The following is a 16,936-nucleotide window of genomic DNA, read 5'->3' on the forward strand; positions in this document are numbered from 1 at the left end:
GTTACCAATGAGTGGTCACAGAGGTGAAGATCTCCCTAACACTAAGCCTAACCCGAACCCTAACCTTAACCCTCACACACACACACACACACACACACACACACACACACACACACACACACACACACCAGTGGAGTTCAATAGAGAGAAAGTACACCATAGAGGGAAATGGCAGAGTGAGTTAGGTGGCTCAACGGCAAACATTAGGACATTTCCATTTTTCTAGGGTTCCAAGCATGTTGGAGGAGTTGGTGGTAAGGAGTTGGTAGTGGGGTGAACTTAGGGAGATGAGGCATCATAGCTTGGCAGAGTTTTAGAAGGGATCTGCATTGGTATAAGGTTGCCATCGCATAGCTTTAAGTATTATGTATGAGGGGCAGCCCACATGCATGAAACCTATGGTAGGAATTTGTTGTCCACAGGTTGTGGTAAGAAAGCAGTGTGTTCCACTGTGCAGGTGACTCAGTGTGATCAGAACTGACCTGAAGTTTTTCTACCTCTAGGTAGAAGTTTTAATGGCAAAACTGACCACAAACCACCCCAAGGCAGAGTGGCCATGGAAGGTCCTAGGGAGGAGGTGAGATAGGATTGGTGGGTGTCTCCTAGGGCATGCCTAGGAGACGGCTGTGGTTTTCATGTCCTTTCCCTGCCTTGTTCCTAGGTGAGATCTCGTGCCTTTCAGCTTCTGAAATCTTGACAACATTGTGACTTCTGTCTCCCCTTCTTCTTCTCCCTCTACCCCTCCTCACATCCATTTGCCCCTGGTTGGTCCCATCTCTTATCCGTGCAGCAGGTGAGTCCGTTAGCAAGCCTCTGCTGAGTCCCATGGGGTCAGAAGGGAGGAAGGACTTTCTCCTTGTCTTATTTTTGTTTGGTTTTTCCATTTCTACCCACTGGGTCCTCTTAACGGCTGGAAGGTGCTGACATGTTGCCTTCTAATTCTAATTGATCCTACCATCTTTTGATACTTCCTGCAGTCTGGACCTCTGGCTAGCTGCATAGATGCTCTGCTCCTCACCAAGCCCCTCCCGACCCCCCCCCGGCTGCCAAACTGAGTGAAGCATCCTTTCTCTGGGTGCACCAGGCCTACCTTCCAGTACCTCTCTACAGTAGCTCCATCATTGCTTGACTGACCCACCTGCTTTCATGCCTGCCACAGTAGAATCGCTCATGGGCAGGGACTGGGTCTTAGTCATCTACACGGGTAACTGACTGTTCTTGTTTCCTACTTCTCTACCCGAGGATTTCTTCAAAATCATAAGGGTCCAATTAAAGGATTCATTCCTCCCCCACCTCCGTAGCTTTTTGTACCTTCCCTGTGCATAGTCTTTTGTGAAATGTTAAGATTGTAATCATGCATCGCCTTGTCCTCCCCTGTCCCCAGGGTCAAAGAGGCTATTGAGAGCAGGTGGCTGAGCCTCGTTTGGTTCCAATTGATGTTGGCAAAGCTCATGCACCAGTATAGCAAGCAGAAGGTCAATTCAAGATAGGTTGCGAAGGTCATCAGCTACTAAACTGAAACATTTCCAGTGACTCTTAATAGGTGAAGAAGCAGTGTCTTCTGGGAAGACCCTGGCAAGTAACCTAGCAACCAACTTTGTCAATTTCATTTGTGTGGGTGTGTTTACAATGTCAACTGTAGGTACTTCCAGGAGAACTTAATTTTATCGGTATAAATCCAACGCATTTTTAAAAAAGCTGTTAATAGAAAGATAGGACCGATCAGAGTCATGTATAAGGAGTAAAAGGGAAAAGGAAGCAAATGGTTTCAGGAGTTTAAAATGAGAGTCACTTGACGTGAGATAAATTTAGCTTTGAGCTTCTTGGCAACCAAAGTAAATAGAAAACAAAACAAAATATCATGGATAATGGAAGCATCCTCACTTGAGAGAAAGTTGTGGTTTCTAGTTAGGATTTCAGGAGGGTGTACATTTTCCCCTGACATTATTTGCTGGGAGAGATTTTTTCCCACCTATTTCTATGAAAGAGAGTGAGACATTTCACCAGCGTTTTTGGAATTTCACTATTTCTCAGGACATTTACAGAAGAAAACGTGATTCCCAGACACACACACACCCAAAGCATCTCAGAACCAGTGAGGAAGTAAAATTGGGAAGAGTACTTGAAATGTCCCAAGTATTTCTCAGTCCCAGTTTCAAGGAAAATGGTCTTTAAAAAAATATGGGCTTAAAAATATGTCTATCTCCAACCCCTTTCTGGTTTTTGCTTGTTTCTTGTTCCAATATGTGGGCTTGAACTTGGTCTTCATACTCTCACTTAGCTTTTTCACTCAAGGCTGACAGCCTACCACTTGAGCCATACCTCCATTTCTGGCCTTTTTTTCTGGTTAATTTCAGAGAAAAGTCTATTGAATGGTCTTTCCAGGCTGGCCACCTGAGTAGCGAGGGATACAGATGTGAGCCACTAGCACCTGGAATTCTCTGTTATTTTTATGCGATATTAGAAGGGAGTGGAGAGAAACACTTTGATAACTATCCACAGTTAACTTGTTTTCATCAGCAAAAGCTGAAGTCAGCTCTGGTTTTATACATCACTGAACTGGAGTTTGGAGCCAAGAGATTTGATTTTGACTGATAGTAACTAGAGGTAAGCAAGCACTGTGGCACTTATTTTGTGGAATTTTCCATCTTTTAGAGTGTGGCCTAAATTATCTCCTCTATGACTACACTGAAGGATGTGGGTTGCATGTCTTTTGGTATTTGTTTTCCTTGTTCGTTTTATCTTGGCAGTGCTGGGGATTGAACCCAAGGCCTCAAACATACTAAGCAAGTGCTTTACCACTAAGCTACATCCCAGTCTGTGTGTGTCAGACTCTTTTCAAACATTATAACCTTGTATTCCCTACTGTTTAAACATTGGCCAAAACAGATATAATAAATATACACAGCAATTTTAGGGAAATACATGAAGTCCATGATTGGCTCGGCTGTTTTCCAGTGGGCTCTGTGAAGCATTAGTTTTGAACATTCTCGAAGATTAAAGAATAAAAAAAAAGGAAGGTTGCTGATCTAGGCTATGTGGGAGTGTCTGTACTGAATAATTGTCTCCTGCATTTCTCAGTACACCTGGAAACCAGTAACCAACCACTCTGAGAAATCCTGCAGTGGAGACTTATCTTCCATATATTAAGAGTATTTTATTCTCAAGGGTTGGACTGAATTTAATTAGCAATCTTTTCCCTATGTTTTCTTACTTATATTAACTAATAAGTTGACAGGTTTTTTAAAAACAATTATTATTGTTGGAAGTTTTAAAGTAGACAAATATGCAAGATAATTTAGACTAGATTTTCTCATGGAATCCAGATTCCTTTCTTTTTTTTTCCTTCCATCTTTTCTGAATAATAACCTTCAGCATATTACCTCCAAAATAGTGTTTCTGTAAACTCTCAACTTTTCTTTGAGTGACACCTACAGACCAAAACCAGACAGAGAACAGCCTTACAGATCTTTGGTTTTTATTGGTGTTGAGAAGGTCCTGTGGGAGTCTTCACTGGGAAGACTCCTATGTCATTTTCCAATGTGTTTAGTGCAATGGAGGTCCTTAGTTGCTGGTCTTGGCCCTGGCCCTGATGACCTCAAGGTGGGATTGTTCACAAGGTCATTGTCACTGAAAATGAGCCTCCTCTACTGTAGCCATGTGATAGAATGTAGTTTATCCCTACATGGGTCGAAGTGCATCCTGTGGTAGTTCTTGACCTCTTCTTACCCTTAACTATTCTGTATTCTTATTTTTTGAAGGATTTGATTCTATGTTTTTCTTCAAACAATAATTCCTAGTGCGTGTATTTCAATAAATTATGTGAGTAGCTCCATAAACCACTGAGGAATGAATGAATAACAACAACACAATACATAAATAAGTAAAAACTTCTGTACTTCAATAGTCCTTTTTCCCCTGTAGGTCCCAGTTTACTGCTTTGCAAAAGATACATATTAAACAAAGTAAATTGTGCTGCAGAGTAAATGTCAGGGATTTGGAGTAAAATAGCCTTTATAAGATGCTACCTTTTCTTTAGTGCTTATGTGACCTTAGTCAGTCGACCAAATGTCCTAAGAGGCAACGTCAGAATGACAGTATCCATCTCAGTACAATAAGGACTAAATAAAACATGCTTCTAGCTAGACGCGTGGGACATTTTCCAGGGTAGTCTCTCAGGTCTCATCTACTCTGGGTATTCCCCCTGAGATGTGATGGTTGTGTTAAGGGTAACACATTTGTTGCCTTTAGCTAAAATGCCCAGTTTGTGTCTTTGTGCTTATTTTATATTTTGCATTTTTGGCATATGTATAAATACAATCTCATGCAGATCTTGGCTGGTTTCCTGTGAGCCTACGCTCTTTAGAATTTCTGTAAGAAAAATACTCTCCCAGACGACAGAATGTTCTAAAGGAGTTGGATAATGATATGGCATCATACAAAAATAAAATTTACAAAAGAAACCAACAACTAAACAAACCTTCACATAAATCTTCCTGTGCCCCAAAGTGCCTTGGGGGACAGAAGTACTCGTAATTCAAAACTCAAAGGATTATTTGCCTTTCTAAGGCCCTGTTTATTTCTCACATGTCCTTAAGGGTCATACTTAAGCATACCCCATGTCATTTTTCTCTCCCTCCTTCCTTTCATGCCAGAATATAATCCTTTTCTACCCTGAAGCAAAAGAAAATCAACATGAACCTACAGTTGCAATATGGTTAAAGTCTTGGATACGTTCTTGCATTCACCCATGCTCAGATAAACCTTGACATATGAATTTTTGGATTCAATTCAAAGCACAGTTGACTAGCCACCTTCCTCTCTGAACTTTTGTTTTCTGTTCTGACAATGCCAATCACAATACTCTCCCCTCACCATCTGAGAGTTGTGAACTCCCTTTTTCTTCTTTAACAAACTCCTCCCAAGCTTGGCGGCTTAAAATAACACCCATGACCTATCTTAGATCTTGAAGGTCAGAATTTCACTTATCTAGCTGGGCACCAGTATAACCCTAGGTACTCAGGAGGCTGAGATCTGAGGGTAGATGTTCAAAGCCAGCCCATGCAGGAAAGTCCTTGAGATGCTTATCTTCAGTTAACCACCAGAAAACCAGAAGGGGTGCTGTGGGTAAAGTGGTACAGTGCTTGCCTTGAGCTGAAGAACTCAGGGACAGCACCCAGGCCCAGAGTTTCAAGCCTCATGATAGACAAAAAGAAGGAGGAAGAGGAGGAGGAGGGGGAGGAGGAGGAGGAGGAGGAAGAGGAGGAGGAAGAGGAGGAGGAGGAGGAGGAACTGTTCCACTTATCTAGGAGACTATAAGAGAAGACCTGTTTCTTTGCCTTTTCCAATGGCCAGAAACAATACTTCATGCCCTGATTCTCCTGTACCTTTCTGATAAGCACACTTGTGATTGAATTGGGCCCTCCCAGATAATCCCATGATACCCTTTCCATCTCAAGATCCTTCATTTAATCACCTCAACAAAAGTCTGTTTTGCCATGACAGATACTACATTCACAAATATGTTAGTCAGCTTCCCTTTGCTGTAAGAAAATAACTGAGATAAATCAACTGGAAGAGGAAGGCTGGTTTTGTCTCATGATGATTTCCAGCTTTTCAGTGATTGGTCTCTTGATCCTCTTGCTCTGTGTCTGTGATAGCAAGGTACATAATCACAAAATATGATGAGGGGGGGCGGCCCAGCACATGATGGCCAAGAGGCAAATAGAGAAGAAGGAGTCAGGGTCCCAATGTCCCACTTCAAGGGCATACCTCTAGTGATCTAACTTCCTTACTGTAGGATTCACCCCTTAAAGGTCCCACTACTTCCCAATAGTTTGACCAGGCCTTTAACACCTGGTCCTTTTTTGGTGGGGAATGTTTATCTAAACCATAATTACAGTCATGGGGCTTGAACTTGGAGCCCAGGAGCTGTCTCTGAGCTCTTTTGCTCAAGGCTAGAGCTCTACCACTTTGAGCCACAGTGCCACTTGACTGGCTTTTTGGTGGTAATTGGAGAAAAGAGTTTCACAGCCGGGCGCTGGTGGCTCATGACTGTAATACTAGCTACTCAGGAGGCTGAGATCTGAGGATCACGGTTCAAAGCCAGCCTGGGCAAGAAAGACTGTGAGACTCCTATCTCCAATAAACCACTAGAAAACCAGAAGTGGCACTGTAGCTCAAGTGGTAGAGTGCTCGCCTTGAGCTGAAGAGTGCAGGGACAGCGCTCAAGCCCAGAGTTCAAGCCCCCTGACCGACAAAAAAAAAAAAGAGTTTCATAGACTTTCCTGCCCAGGCTGGCTTTGACTCACAGTCTGAGAACTCAGCCTCCTAAGTAGCTAAGATTACAGGTGTAATCTTAGCCACCAGCACTTGGCTAGGATGTAGATATTGAGGGAACTGTTAGTTTTACCTACTACAGGTTATACTGAGCAAATCAGGTCATATATACAGAAGAATTCTCAGCAGCGAGATCTTCAATGTGAGTTTAAGATATAGATAGATAGATAGATAGATAGATAGATAGATAGATAGATAGATAGATATAGATATACACATATATAGATATAGATATATGATAGAATTAGGCTTTAGACTTTCTTATCATGGATCCAAAACATATACTTAACCTCACACAGAACCTCTTACAAATGCCCATGAGTAAGCCTTAGAAAATATATGCAAGACTTTTGTGACCAAAAGGAAAAAAAAAAACAAATCTGAAACCTCAGTGCTTGTTTTGAAAAAATGCTGGTGAATGAAGGTACAAAACTCTATTTCTAGCTCACCTTGAGCTGAAGAGCACAGGGACAGAGCCCAAGCCCAGAGTTCAAGCCCCACGACCGACAAAAGAAAAAGAAAAAAAAACACTCTATTTCTAAATTAGGAGACTACAAATAGCTTAGGATGAGAGGTAAGCTTTCTCCCGTATTTCCAGCAGGTTACTAGTGATTTGAGAATGCTCTTGCTGATGTTCCTTAGATGATTTTGCATCCCATCATTTAAAACACTCCTGACCAGAGTGTTTCCAATGCAGGAGCCCATGGTTGCCCAGCTTAGGTACCAGGATTATAGAATAATCATCTTTTTTTCCCCACTATGGATCACTTTTGTTTGTGCCAGTCCTGGGCCTTGAATTCAGGGCTTGGATGCTGTTCCTGAGCTTTTTAACCTAGAAACATTCACACACAAAGAAGCTAATTCTGTGTTTCTACGGGATCCATGATGATTGAGGTGTGCATCCTTTGGTATTCAGCAGGAACTGGTGGTCTTCAGCAGGCCTTGAGGGGCACAAGACACTCTGAAAAGCTTATGGCCACAGTTACTCTGTGTTTGCATGCAGTCGTATGGTCCTTCCACCCAGCTGCAAGCGATTCTTAAACATGTAGTTCACACGTAGTCCAGTCCATTCAGGACAAGGTCAGAAGGTGGGGAATTCCAGGGCTTGCAATCTACCTTTCCTAGCAAGGAACTGTCTCTCAATACAGAGTTAATTTTTTTTAATGTAAAGTCTTACCTCAATTTCAACGTGTTTGCCACTCAAACTCAGTTCAGTGCTACCGACTAGAGTTTGACATAGACTTTGACAAACTGATTCTTAAAGTCATCTGAAAGGGGAAATGAGGAAAAAGTAACCAGCAGGCTGTAAAACTATATACTAATTAATGTGGAGTTGTTGCAATAATTCATAAATGATTAAATAGGAAATCCAAATGGTGTATACATACTGTACATTGGAATGTAATATTGGACAAAAAGCCATTTCAAGTAATTTAGTGAACAGATAGACCCTCCAGGAAATTGTCTATGCTTTTAAAATAATTTTCAAAATCACCACTGCTACAATACACAAAAATCCACTGATATTAAATATCTGAAGATGACAAATTTATAGCAGTGCTAGAACAACATATAGAAAAATATTTTTACCATCTCTTGGCTTCCTGAACATTTCACAAAATTTGGAAACAATAAAGAACAAGAATGTAGAGGTAATCAGACATCAAAAGCAAAATTACAATATAAGCCCAAACTGGAAGAAAATGTCAGTATATATAGAAGGGTAAGAATAACTATGCAGAAAATATGCAGAGCATACACAAGCCAATGAGAAAAAAGACAAATAGACATATCATAGCAGGAAAATGGCCAAAACATTAGAACAATTGCTAAAAGGAGAAATATAAACACCCATAACATGAAACTATGTTGGACTTCACCAGTAACTAAAGAATGCAAGTCCAAAAAGAATGAATTATTTTCCCTATCATAGCATGACAATAATGATCATGAATGATGTAGAAAAATCAAGACTCTCTCACTTTCTCATTCATCAGTGATGGGATGGTAAACTGGTAGAGCCTCTATGGATGGCTATTTAGTAGATTTATCAAAAATGTTAAATTCATAAAACATTGACCCAGCAATTTCTCTTGTAAGAATCCATCAGAGTACATACTCACAGAGTGCACAGTGATATATGTACAAAGATCCTCATTATGAAGATGTGTGTAATAACAAACGGCTCTAACAGCCAAAGTGCCCATCAATAAAAATCAGCTAAAAGCAATACTGTGCATTTATACTGTATAATGTCAAAGGAGCATTTTAAATGATAAATCTGCTAGTGACTTTAAAAAACATATCCAAGAAAGAGTTAGGAGCAAGTGTATATATTGTAACAATGTACAGTTCACTTATACTAATGAGCTTATTATATATTAAAATAGACATACATATATAGTGTATCTTATATAATGTATGCATATAATGGACATTTAAATGTGTGGAAGATTACCTTAGAGGAATAGGTTGTAGATAATAGTGATTACCACTAAGATAAGACATATGGAGTAGGAAATGAAGACCTTCCACATTTTACTCTATAGACTTGGATAATGCCTACTAATTTAAAACAATAATATGTTTATTCCTAGGTGCATAGGCATGTGAGCATATGGAGGGAGAAGGAGGGAGAGAAAGAGAGAGAATTTTAACAATGTCAATTAAACCATTTCTTCTTATGTACTGGGAACCTCCGTGAGATATATATGGATCCATGGATGAAAACAGATGTTATGGAACATTTATCCCACTTTTCCTAGGCATTCAAATTACATGCATAACAACTATACTAAGGTGAAGTTACTTATATTTAACCAATGTAAATAAAGGGGGGAGTAAGGGCTGGGAATGTGGCTTAGTGATAGAGTGCTTGCTTAGTGTGCATGAAGTCCTGCGTTCAATTCCTCAGTACCACATAAACAGAAAAGGCTGGAAGTAGCACTGTGGCTCAAGTGGTAGAACACTAGCCTTGAGCAAAAGAAGCTCAGGGACAGTTCCCAGGCCCTGAGTTCAAGCCCCAGGACTGGCAAAAAAAAAGAGTACATATAGAAAAATAAAGGGGAAATAGATTTTTACCAAGAACTCACCAGTCCTCTTTCTGGGCAACTTTTCTCTGTTCTTTGAGGAGGAACTTGTGAACATTAGTAAGAAAATCAGAGCATCAACACATTCCACTAGTCACAGGGGGCAGCTGGGAAAGAGTGACAACTTGGCTTCATGCATGAGAAGTTTCTGCCTTTTTACTAGAGTGATCTTGGGTCAGATCTTCGGTTCAGCTTGTCTATTTTCTGCTTCTCGTCTGTCTTTGTGTGTAGTATCCATCAGCTGTTTGCTCCAGCAACCTGGATGTATTTTCTTTCCAAATCACCTCACAGAGCCTCTGCCTTGTCCCCCGGGTTCCTTAGTCTCTTTACCATCAATCCTGATGGATCTCACGCTACCCTGTGAAGAAATGCAAATGCGAGAGTGTCTGCTCCACTGCTCTCTCAACTTTAGCAATCCAACCTGGGTCATGTCCTGTAAAATAGAAGTCATTGAAGTTAGAGGAGACAAGAGGAAAAAAAATACTGGGCTATTCAATAGACTTGAATTTGAATGCCAACTTTCCCCCTCACAGTGATAGGCTGAGTGTTTGGATTCTCATTCTGCATAAGTACACAGAAGGGATCATGATGTTACATTTTTTCATGGTTATAAAATAAATATAGAAATAAATATAAAGTTATCTAGTGGGGATAACTTGCCCAATGAATAGAAACATCCCCATTGCCACTAAGAACTATGATTGTTTTTGTTATGTACATGTTTAGTCCTTTATTTGTAGTCAATACATGATGGGATGTCATGGTATCTTGATGAATGATGGTAAGATGGGAAGTTCTGCCCTGTTTCACAGATGAGAAAATTGGGGAACAAATATGTGAAGGGACTTGCTCAGGTCCATATGGGTCACAAGAAGGTAAAATGACATCGGTAGAGCTCTGTTTCTGAATTGATCATTCATCTGCAAGGACCTCTGCTTCTCTTTTCTCACCCCACCCCTTCCCTAGGGTCTTACACTTTCCTCCCTTCCTCTTTTCCTTCCTCCCACTTTCTCACCCTTCTTACCTTCCTTCCTCCTTTCTCCCTTCCCTTCTCCCCTCTCTCCCTCCCTTCTTTCCTTTCTTCCTTTTGCCTTTTCTTTTCTTCCTTTCTTTTGTCCTTCCTTCTTCCATCTCTCCATGTCTTATTCCCTTCCTTCCTCCTTCCTTGCTTCCCTCCCTCCTTCCTTGCTCCTTTCCTTCCTTTGTCCCTATCCCTTCCTTCAGTCCTCCCTTCCATCCTTTGCACCTTCACTCCCTCCTTTCTTTCTAGATTCCAAATTCAGAGCTTATCTGGTCCACATCTTTTTCTATTCCTGCTTCTAAGGGATAACAAGGGTCTGGCTGGCTCTCAGGAACCTCATGAAAACCCCAACAGAGGCTGCTAACATTGATGATTAAACAGAAGTCTTGGCAGATGCTGTGTGCACTGTCCATGGTCCTGAAAAGGTCACCTCCGAGTTACAAGGGCAATAGCAAACTTGTATTTGCTACAGTGTGCAACCTCAGTTGACAGATACACTGGGAATAGATTCTTATTCGAGAAACTAGTTGATAATTCTCCATGAATTGGCCTGTCATGCTTTTCTAAGTCTGTGTGTTCATGGAAATCCGTTTTTAAATTTGCTTTGTGCGTGGATGCACACACCAGTCTCCTCCCTGACTGCCTCAAAATGTCACAAATGACTTTCCCTGGATTTACCAATTTGCACGATTAATGTGCTTTTCTCCAGACACCTGTGCCCTAGATACATTCCAACCAGAATAGCTGCCTCTGTTTCTAAACTCTGACCTGTTTTTAAGCAAAGGAGACCATGGTTTTAGGTCACCTCCGGTGGGGGCATCCGAGGTGTAGAGCTAACTCCCAGTTGTGTTTCCTCATGCAGCTGTGTGGAGGAGTACAAGCTGGCTCCAGATGGGAAATCCTGCCTAATGCTCTCAGATGTTTGTGAAGGCCCCAAGTGTCTCAAACCCGACTCCAAATTCAACGACACACTCTTTGGAGAGATGCTACATGGTTACAACAACCGGACCCAGCATGTGAACCAAGGGCAAGTGTTCCAGATGACCTTCAGGTAATGGGGCAGACATTTGCACATTCCCAGTCAAAGTCCAGATTGGGTGGGAGGAGGGAAGCCATGGACAGAGTGGGGTGCAGATAACCTCACCCTCCCTGGCGAGGCTCAGTGAGGCACACCCACAAAGGGCCAGAAGTTGTCAGCATTCATCCTAGAAGACATCTTTTCTCTGACCTCCAACATCTCTGTCCCACCCTCCCATTTTTCTAACTCCGTTCACATATTTGAAATTCAATCTTAGGTCCTCCTGTAAGTACAGTTAATGGAATTTGTTTAATTAATTAATCTTTTAGTCTATTAAAAATAGATATCCTATAGATGCTATTTGGGCAGTTCAAAAATAGAGACACTTAATGAAGTAGAAAATGAAAATCATGTCACTCAGAAATACACGGTATTAACATTTTTGAACACTTACTTACAAACCACCCCCTTCCTCTCTGTCTTCGTGTGCACGTGTGCTTGCGCGTGCACACACACACACACACACACACACACACACGTCAGATCTCAGTAGAGCTGCTCAGATGTTGCTTTTCCAAAAATATGTCAGAGACCTTTTCCTCTGTTCATGATACATTGGTACATGGGAAACTACAAGATGAGAAGGAATGTTAATCAAATGAGAGAGAGACAGAGAGAGAGAGGACAGCTTAGTTTGGTTGGACTACCCAAAATTTAGACCTATAGATCAATGATAAATGCTTCCCCAGACAACTTAAGAAACTAGAAACCGTTCTTCCTAGAGAAGAGAGAGCTTAGATGGGATTTATTCATGCTTCAAAATCTGAGGATTTGTTGGATTGAGAGAAGGCTTGTTCCATGTCTAACAAATGAATTCTCTAAAAACAAAAAGCTATCATTTCTAGCAGATTTTTAATAAAAAAGGATTAGGTAATTTACAGTTACTCTTATCATTGAAGGTCATGTGTTAGAAAAAGAAAAGCTAGAAGTAATAACAAATCACTACCATAGTCATCATTATCATTATCATTATCCCCACCCCATCATTAAGAGTGGTGTTCATTGTAATCAGATAGACAGTGTGGTTACTGGCTCTTAAATTTTTCCCTATGACAAGCAAATTATTACTGCAAACACTGCAGAGTGTTAGCAAAGGCTTCTGACATCAATTCAGTAGTGCCTAGGGTATTTACTGCATTATGAACACTTGCTTGTGTAATCCTCACAACAATATAGAGAAATAGGAACTGTTATCATCCCCTTTTCACAGATGAGAAACAGAACTTTAAAGTAACTTCCTAAAGACCTCTCTTTAGAAATGGATAGAGCTGTCTTAGCTTCTTTATTCAACACGTTTGAGAAAAACCAGTCTCCACTTCTCAGGTGAGCAGTCAGTAGCAGAGAGATTGACGTTCTCAACTTCACGGTGCTGTGACAGGCAGGGTCCCGATTCACATGTAAGTCTAACTCTAGTGCCTTGCTGTTATCTTTTAATTCAATTCCCCAACCCCTATCTGCCATGTTAGAGAAAGGAATAAAATATGAATTCAAAAATATGAATTTATCCTTGTGACTACATGTCCTCTGACCATGTCCTGTGCCCCAGGAACCAGGCTCATTTTTGAGGATACAATTGAAAATGAGATACAAATGACCCCAGATGCCCTGGCACTAAGGCATAGCTGAGAGGGGAAATTTTATCCATTAGTCTAATAAAGTAGTGATAGAGGCTCTCCGGAAAGCAATTAACAATGGAGTTCAATATAGTTTGAGCAAAGGCACAAGAGTGCCTCTGTTGGATTATATAACAGTAGTGATATTCTATTGGTTGTTCAGATGAAGTGTTACTTAGCCAATACCTGGTAGATTAACTAAGAGTGAGCCACAGAAAAGGTTAAACAGAGGAGGGGCTCTTGCAAGACAAGTCTTCATTCTAACAACCCTGAGAGAACTCTTAGATCATGTAAGAAGAGCTTAGGCAATGATTGCTTTGCAGTTTGCAAACTCATGGAAGCTGTGCATGAAGTAGCATACACGGAAGAGAGTTGACTGGGGATGTCAAGTAGGGTATCTATTGTGGATGCCACCTGAGCATATTGGTGGTTTCAGCTAATGGTCCCAAATTATTATTGGCAAGAAAAGGGAACTGGGAAGAAAGTTCTAAGGTCCAGTGAGCAGTTGCAAACAAATGGAAAGTTTCAGAGAGAATTCCAGGGTGATAAAGTAGCCTGCTTACCATATAATAGTTTACTGGCAAAGACGATTCTCTAACATTCAGCATAAGGTTCTTCCTACTACTCAAATGCTCACACTGAGGCTGAACACAACTATGCTGGAAAATCTCTGGGAGAAATGTTCAGTAGCTAAACTATTACTCAAGGATGTGATTCTGCAGGGCTTGTTTCCTATCATTTTAATGCTCTATGAACATGTCTCAAGCATCATGATGGATAGAATAATGCTGCTTGTAATTCAGAGGAAAGAAACAAATAAATGATCACTTCGCTTTGAGGAAGGAATTTACAAGCACGAAAGATGACACGCACAATTGAAAAATAATAGCAAAATTTAATTTGCAAGGCAGTATTCTAAGGAATACCCATTTTTCCCAAAGATTTATCATGTGAAGGCTTTTGAAAGGAATTAGAAGGAAACCTAAAAGACTTCTCGGAGGACAAAGCATGAGGACCTGGAGTATGAAGTAATTGCTAAGAATGGTGCCTCTTGGGAAAGAGCTTCTGTCCATGAAGGAGTCATCAAAGGCCAAGGCATATAGACAGAAGGGAAGAGAGTAAAGCAGACCTCCAGACACACCAGCCTTCAAATCTCAGCCCCAACCACATCAAGCATCATTTCACCACCTCCTTGTTAACAGGAGGTATTATATATTTTTAAATCAGGTGCCAGGCACTTTGCATGTTTGATGTAGATTGATTTCTCGCAGCAGTCATTAGCTGGCATGAGAGAAATGATCAAACGTATTACTTTCCACTCTACTTTGTAAAGATGAGCTTCTTTCCAAGGGAGGACCCACATAGGTACTGAGATGCTAACTATTGAAGGGACTGCATGGATGCCTGGGCTCTCATGTTGCCTTTGGGGTAGGAAAGTGATCACAAAGCAATGCACTGCTGGGCTAGGCAGCCCCCTAACTTCCCACTACCAACTGGCTGATTGGAAGGTTGTGTAACCCAAACCTTGATCTGGGAGTGTCCAGGATCACTTGGAATTTTATCCTCATCAGAAGTCAACATTCTGCCCAAAGCTTTCTGCTCATTGTTCTCAAGCCCCCAACTTTGGGTTGTTGTTTTCAATAGCCAGGTCCTGTGTCTGCCCTATCTGCTCATAGATGGGCACAGGGGACACAAAAGAAGCAAAGCAAACTGCTAATAACCACATCAACATTTGGGGTGTTACCCAAACCACTACTATAGCAAAGTAATGTATTCTATTCAACCTTTCTCACATTTATCTTTGGTTAAACTTTTCTTTGCAATTATTTCTGTCTCCAGATGGTGTCCCCTCTTGGGGGTGGGGGTGGGGTCACAAGATAAGTCAGTTTTCACTGTGAGTCGGCAAGCTACTTTGGATGAATCTGAGTGGATGGGTTTTTTCAAGTCTCTCCTCCTGAGCCCCAGACAGGACTAGAGAATCTAAAGCAACTTTGTCCTCCACATTCCAGAAGGCCTGTGAGATTTTTCATCATCAAAAGCAGTTGTCATTTCTCACCACCCCCTCCTCCTCCTCCTCCTCCTTCCTTCCTTCCTTCCTTCCTTTCCTCTTCCAAGTACTCTCTGGTCCAGCCCTCGAGAGTAGCCAGCAGGCACTGCCACCAGCCGTCCTGCCATATGCCACATTTTATGACAACTTCCTGGCCTTGGAGATCTAAATCTCTTATCAACTAATGAATGTTCATGTGACAGTGATATCCTGCTTTGCTGTCCTCTCGTGCCCTCTCCAGATGACCACATGTAGCTAGAAAGTTCTGTGTTTCCATGTCTTCTCATGAAACTCTCTGAAAGAGCAACCTGAGTTTCTGCTTCAAAATTTAAAATCTTCAACTAAACAAAGTGCTTAAAGATTAACTAATTCATGCCTAGCCTTTTATTATTTGGAGGAGATTGGAGAAACTGAGGTTTGGGCAAGATGTATCTCTCCTAGTGCTCATAATGATTTAGAACTTCTCTGGGGCCAAAAGTTAAGAGCGTCTGACTGCCAGATCATAGATCTTCTTGTTTCCAGTTCTGCACTAATAAATGCATGCAACTTCTTCTTATCTCATATTAGCATGTGGTAAAGACAGCCATGTGTTCCATCCTGCTTCCAGTAAAGAGGTAGAAGCCAGGGCTGGGAAGGTGGCTCAGTGGTAGAGCACTTGCCTTGCATGCATGAGGCCCTGGGTTCGATTCCTCAGCACCACATAAGCAAAAAGAAAAAAGCCGGAAGTGGCGCTGTGGCTCAAGTGGTAGAGCGCTAGCCTTGAGCTGAAGAGCTGAGGGACAGTGCCCAGGCCCAGAGTTCAGGGCCCCCACGACCGGACCAAAAAAAAAAAAAAAAAAAGAGGTAGAAGCCAGGTGCTATGGGGAGGATGCCAAATTCCCAACTAAGGAGAAGATTTTTAGACAAAAGCGCCGATGAGAGGCAACTTCTTCAAGCAGATGCATGTTGGATCCACTTATTTCTAAAGGATGCACCATAAGAGATGATTAGGGGTCATGTACCATGTGTGAGTAGCAATCCTCATGCACACTGAGAAACATATAGATAGAGACAGGACAGAGTGCCAAGAGACATTAAAGAAACATGGAGAAACAAGGAGAGAGAAACAAAGATGGCAGACACTAAACACGATGGTGGGTGGGGAGGCAGGGAAGACCAACATAGAAATAATTCAAAATAGATAGAAAGCTTATAAAAGGACTACAGAAATCAAGAGTTAGGTGTCAAAGGATGAATGAGTGAGGATGATGTGAAGGATAATGGGATCCAAGAAGAGACCTGAAGTGATAGATTAAGGACATTGAGTTCAAAAAAGTCCAAGTATAGTTAATTTTCTGGGAGGAGCTAAGGACTTCTTTAAGAGACTGGAGAGTGCTGAGAGAGATGAAGAATGAGGTTCAAATGGACATGAATGGATATTAAGGCCTTTGGTAAAATGTCAAGTGCTATGAAAATGTGAAGAGCCAATGATCTCACATCTGAATTGCCCCTAAACCCAGGAAGGGATGTCAGGTTTTCTGAACTAATTCTTTTCAGTTCACAGTGTTGTTCTTAATGACCCATGCAGGATTGCTATTAGAATTTCCTTCATTTAGCTCTTAATTGGTGAAAGAATGAACAGATTGTTCAAGTGAGATAAACTCATAAGGTGTCTTGGTATTTGAAGCCTGCTTGTTTATTTATATTTTTACTCCCCCTCCCTCTTTTCTCCATCCTACTTTATTCCTATGTGGAAGAAAGGTCAACTGC

General features: G+C 41.3%; 1 protein-coding gene across 1 annotated transcript in view; it reads left to right on the forward strand.

Moving 5' to 3' along the window:
• Astn2 (astrotactin 2) overlaps positions 1-16,936 on the forward strand; it is a 777,558-nt gene that overhangs the window by 440,561 nt on the left and 320,061 nt on the right. Inside the window, exon 11 of the mRNA XM_013030183.1 lies at positions 11,312-11,500. Within this exon, the coding sequence (XP_012885637.1) occupies positions 11,312-11,500 (189 nt within the window). The remainder of the gene's footprint in view (positions 1-11,311; positions 11,501-16,936) is intronic.

The sequence above is a fragment of the Dipodomys ordii genome, unplaced genomic scaffold (assembly GCF_000151885.1).
Source record: "Dipodomys ordii isolate 6190 unplaced genomic scaffold, Dord_2.0 Scaffold127, whole genome shotgun sequence".
Taxonomy (NCBI): Eukaryota; Metazoa; Chordata; class Mammalia; order Rodentia; family Heteromyidae; genus Dipodomys; species Dipodomys ordii.